This window comes from Danio rerio, chromosome 8 (genome assembly GCF_049306965.1).
Source record: "Danio rerio strain Tuebingen ecotype United States chromosome 8, GRCz12tu, whole genome shotgun sequence".
In the NCBI taxonomy this organism is placed as follows: domain Eukaryota; kingdom Metazoa; phylum Chordata; class Actinopteri; order Cypriniformes; family Danionidae; genus Danio; species Danio rerio.
Genome location: NC_133183.1, coordinates 59,914,001 through 59,920,000, shown reverse-complemented (window position 1 = coordinate 59,920,000; position 6,000 = coordinate 59,914,001). Strand labels below are relative to the sequence as shown.

The 6,000-nt window shown below is 33.8% G+C and overlaps 1 protein-coding gene across 1 annotated transcript in view; it reads left to right on the top strand.

The window, feature by feature from the left end:
- antxr1a (ANTXR cell adhesion molecule 1a) overlaps positions 1-6,000 on the top strand; it is a 103,672-nt gene that overhangs the window by 21,623 nt on the left and 76,049 nt on the right. Inside the window, exon 2 of the mRNA XM_001332805.10 lies at positions 366-519. Coding sequence (XP_001332841.5) covers positions 377-519 — 143 coding nt within the window. The 5' untranslated portion in view covers positions 366-376. The remainder of the gene's footprint in view (positions 1-365; positions 520-6,000) is intronic.

Sequence of the window (6,000 nt, the reverse complement as noted above, 5' to 3'; positions counted from 1 at the left end):
CTACATAAACACACACACACACACACACACACACACACACACACACACACACACACACACACACACACACACACACACACACACACACACACACACACACCCTCCCTCCCTCAACTCCATCAATCCAGCGGCAGTGAGCAGAAGTGTGTCAGACTTCTGGATGCATGTGCACATTTACATGTAGAATCTAGAAACTTCTGTTAACCCAAAACTTTAAGTATGCCTTTTCCGCACAAGTTCTCCACAAGACGGATTATGGATTAAGAAGCATCCTGTGGAATCCTATTTAATTTTTTTCTGATGGTCACTTTTTCTTATAGTAGATTTTAATTATTTATTTAATTTTTTTTGCTTGAGTCAATCAGCTCTTCACAACATGTGCCGACTTTGGAGGATAGCAGTTTTGCTCTGCGTCAAATTGGCGGACACTGCAAATGGAAATACAGGACTCACGCCGGAAAAAGGGACAGCGGCGTCCTCTTGCTACGGGGGCTTTGACCTCTACTTTGTACTCGACAAGTAAGTCATCATGTGATTTATCACAAGTCTCCTTACTAGTGCATCCTTAGAAGTACATGAATGCCTTGATAGGAACTATACACCACAAGACTCATTATGAGTGAGTAGCCCAAGACAAAAAATAAACATGCATGTATTATGAATTTATAAATGAAATGCAATATATTTAGTTTTAATCTTCTTAAATAGGGGACCAAAATAAACTTTCAACATTATATTTGTCAAACTACAAAAAAACATTATTAAATTCTATGCTTAAAGAGATAGTTTACCCAAAAAGTGAAAGTTCTGTCATCATTTACCTATCTTTGACTTATTCCAGACCTTTATGAGCTTCTTGCTTCTGTTGAGCACAAAATAAGATATTTTGAAGAATGTTGGAAACCTGTAACCATTGACTTCCATGTTTTTTTTTCTACAATAGAAGTCAATGGTTGCAGGTTTCCTACAAGTTTTAAAATATCTTCTTTTGTGTTCTACAGAAGAAGCTCATAAAGGTTTTAAACCACTCAAGGTTGAGTAAATAGTGAAGTTTAGGTGAACTATCCCTTTAATATACATGCAAACAATTGGAAAAGTCATATGGGCTTTGTAAATTTGATATTGCAAATAAATTATGGGTCAAAAAGGTGGAGAAAGAATTCTGTAGAATAATTTAAACATTTAAAATGACTTCTAATAATTAAATTAGACACAACAATCCTAAATAGAATCTTTGTCTGGAGAACTAACTTCACTTTTCTTCATAATTTTGAAGTCCTCAAGCTCTTACAGATGTCTTAAAGTCACATATATGATTAATTTTCATTTTCTATAGCTTTATACTTGATTTTAATGTGTGCTGATGCTATCTTTCTTTCAAAATATGACATTTTGTTGATTTTAGAGGTTTACAAATCAACTGTTTTCATCTGTGAGATTAGTGTCATCTAACAATAAAGCGCGAGGTGGGAAAATGGGATGTTTGGGGTCACTGCGGACACATGCAAGTGGTGCCCCTTGAGGACACTTTCCAAATATGCAGCTCTGAGCCAAAGGCTTGCAAGGGAATGATACATTAAACAGCTGGCTAAGCTACATGCCATATTAGATCCACATATGCAGTTTAATAGAAAAGTAATGCATTTTTGACTGCATTTTTTTTTGATAATTTGCTTGGGATCTCACTATCTATCTTGACCTAATTTTGGAACGCATGATTTAGATGTTTAAGAAACTATCTGGCAGAAATCTTGATGTCAAATAGACATCAAAACAAGTAAAAAATTAATGTCAATTTGACATCAAGGAAGTCAATTACATCATCTAACATCGGCGTCAAAAAAAAAAAAAAAACGCATAAAAAAAATCAATTACAGGTCTGTCCTGCAATCAATTTTTGATGTGTTATTTATTTGACACCAATAATAGATGTCGATTTGATGTTGTTTTGACATTAGGTTAGTTTACGTGCTACGTAGAGAGATACAAAATCCAGTGTAAATTTGCAATTGAAGCTTTCAATTGAATAAAACGCTTATATTATAATAGTTTTTGTGTCACTATTTTGGTGGTCAGTAATGCATCAGTGTGGATGTTAAATAGACATCAAGATTTTGACATCAAATCGACTTTGAATGTCAATTGCATGAATATCACAATTTTTTTTACCTAATTTTGAACAAATTTTGGGAAATGTGTGAACTCTTAGGGTGTTTAAGAAATTATCCAGCAGACATCTTGATGTCAATTAGACATGTCAAAAACATCAAACAAGCTAACCGATTTATTAGTTATTTATTAATATTAGTGGACTGTTATTTATTCAACGCCAATAATAGATGTCAATTTAATGTCGTTTTGACATCAAGGTAGTTTACATGCATCGTAGTGATGCAAAATCCTGTGTAAATATGGAATTAAATGAAATGTTTATATTACAATACTTTTGTGTCCTTATGTTGGTGGTCAAAAGAGCATCAATGTGTGGACGTCAAATAGACGTCAAGATTTTGACATAGACTACATTTTTTACATGTTTTTGATGTGACATGAATATGGAATATTTAAACTTGATTCATTTTGACATGTTTTTCATGTGTTTTTTCATGGCATATGGACATCTAAGCTTCCACTTGGAACAAAATATACCAACAAAACAATTCAACTCAAACTTGAAACTCTTATGTAAAAAGACTTGATGTGGGTCACAGTTTCCAACTGTTTTGTTTCTACCCGTCTCGTTTTTGGCTCTACTTGGCAGAATTCCCCCAAGTGTTATATTCATGTTTAACAAATGTATTTTAAGAAGACGAAAAACACAGCTGTGTGTTTCCATATACATTTAAATCATCCGTCATGGGTTGCTTGGCAGTTCATCTGCAGTGTGATGTTATTTTTGGAGAGATTCCTACTGTGACATAGGGCTATATGTCAACTCATTTCCCCTTTACATCACTTGGACATCTCAGATAGCATTTTGTTTGGAAATGAAAATCGGGTTGATGTCAGAACCAGAACTTTAGTCAATGTCCAACCTAAAATAAACCAAATATCAACGTCTAATGATGTTACATCTTGATGTTGTGTGGACGTTAGCACAATGACATCTATCAGCTGTTTTGTTGGCCATACCTGATGAATAAATGTCAGTATTTGACATCAATATGACGTTGGGTTAAGATGTTGGCTTGACATTGCATTTTGGCCACTTTTTAACACAACCTAAAGTTAGCCAAATATCATTCGACATCGTTATTAAACTTCAAAATTGACACAAAATTGACTTAGTATTTTTGACATGCTTTTGTTGTCAATTACATGATTATCACTCAGAAAAATGACAATCTTGACCTAGTTTTGGGAAATGTGTGTGTTGTACTCTTATTTAAAAATAAGATATTTAAAAAATTATCCAGCAAACATCTTGATGTCAAATAGAGATCAACAACATGTCTAAAAACATCAAACAATCTAATCAAACAATCTAATCTACTTTCTTGACGTCAAATTGACATCTAACTTTGGTGTAAAAAAGCAAAAACAAATCAAAAATAAATTACAGGACTGTGTTATTTATTTAATGTCAAATATCAACGTCTAATGATGTTACAGCTTGACGTTTTGTGGACACTACCACTATGATATCTATCAGATGTTTTTGTTGCCATACCTGATGAATAAATGTCAGCATTTGGCGTCAATCTGATGTTGGTTTACGCTGTTGGCTTGACATTGGATTTTGGTCACTTTCCAACACAACCTAAAATCAACCAAATATCAACGTCATTTGACGTCATTATTGAACATCAAAATAACGTTTTCCTCACATGGTGACTAGACATTAAATTTTGTTCACCTGATGTAACGACCTAAATCTAACCTAATATTAACGTCTTGGTATTGTTGTGTGGGAATATACACAATATGATATTGTGTGCCTGCTGGGAAGTCTGTAAAATAACAGAAAATGTACTGGCGGTTTATTACAAGGTCTTTGTGTCATAATATAAAACACCAACCCTGACATTATATCATTTTAAAATATACAAAAAATGTGAATAAAAGTCTCTTTTTCATACTTTTCAAGGTTAAAAGATGCTAGAAGAAAGATCAATATCCCATAATGCAACTCAAAAGCATAATTAAACAGGGAAAAATAAAAACAAAAATACAGTCACAAAATACAGAAAAGTGCTAATTAACAAATATTTTTTACAGTGCACATAAATAATACTTTCCAAAATAAATCACAATACGGACTTGCTACATCAGATATAATTAATAATAATAATAATAATTATTATTTATTTACCTAGAGTGCCTTTAAAGTTAAACTCCGCGCACCCAGTGACGTCATCGACTTTCGCTTCAAGATTTAAAGGGCCAGCATTGCACCAGACCCCCTTAAGTGGTTTCGTTTGAAAGTGTAGAATCTATATTTTATGCACATATGCATCACTTTGGTTTTTATTCTACTGTACCAAAGTTATTTTGGAGACCCGAGCTGGGTATTTTACATTGGTTCATTTTCATATTTTTCATATGACACATGTACAAGTTATAGCTCAAAAAGCTCTTGCCGGTGCTCTTACGGTTATAGCATACTTTTTCTGAGTTATATTCACATATCAAACTGTTGAATCGCTGTGTTTCCATGGCGCAGAAGTGAAAACAATACATTTATGATCAATAAGCAGCCCCAGACAGCTCAGACAGCTGTCATCTCTTACCTTATGCTGTGCGCTTCAGGGCCATTTCTCCTCTGTTTTTGAGGTGATGTGCATAAGTAATCCTTTTATATATCTGATGTGGTTTAAACACAGTCAATTATGTTTGATCAAACAAAAGAATAGTGAAATATGAAAACGATGATTGGTCCCTGTGGCTTGTATAGCACCTCTCATCAGTTGGAATACAATAACCTTTGCATAGATTATGGTAGAGACGTTTTTATTTTTTAATATGATTACAGACGTGTGCAGAAACCACCAAAATTAATTACAGCAAACAAGACCACACACAACCTAAAAGGTACACTTTCAAATTTGAGTTTATAAAAATTAAAAATACAAAAAGCGCCTCTTTTTTTTTTTTAGGTGTTTATTATAACACAGACAACATATACAGTTATTTTAAACACTTTTAATAGTGTTTTATAAAAATTCAAAGGGTTTTATTTAAAATTATACAAAATTTTTTGCATTTACACCTCTGCATGTGGATATGAGAAGCTTTTAAATTTGGGTATAGGCAAAATCCAGGCGGAAATCCCCAAATAGCAGCAGAGTTAAAACTGGTTAAAACTTAATTCTCAAAGTGCGTTACACAAATAAAGATACAGATGTAAAAACAGTGCTATAATTAAAAGTTTAAAGCAATTGTATCTACAGTGCAACACTCTATTTGAAATCTTCAATGGATTGTTATTAATTTGCCAAAGCCTTGAGCTAACATAGGAGGACAATGCCTGTGTTAAACATGGCTTAGCTTATCAACAAATCAACCAGCGATGTCTGATGACTTGGATGTGAGCTATGGGAAAGTCAAGCGTTTGATTGTTCTACTCTCTGCGGCTCTACTTTATAGCTGTGGGCTTGATGGTTTGGCTCCCGGGCTTCTCTGCGAAGGACATTCACTCCTTCATTCATTCAGCTCAAATGATTTTGCAGAGAGCGCAACGAGGGAAGAGTTGAGAAACAGTGCTGGGAAAATACAGGCCACATGTGGTGTGAAGCTAATATAACTCAAAACACTGATGACCAGGAAAGCCTGTTTTTGTCTCTGGAGTTAGTGTGGAAACTTTGCTTCTGGTTGTTAGGTTACATAATTCTGTCACCATCAAACTACATACCGTGCTCATCATAAATGTGTACACCCTCATTTTGAAAATGAATATATTTCTCATTGGGGTATGTTTTTTGGTGCATTTGAACAGAACAGATTTATTTATTAAGTATATTTATTTAAATAGGCGTTTGGTTACATAACATCTTCATTATC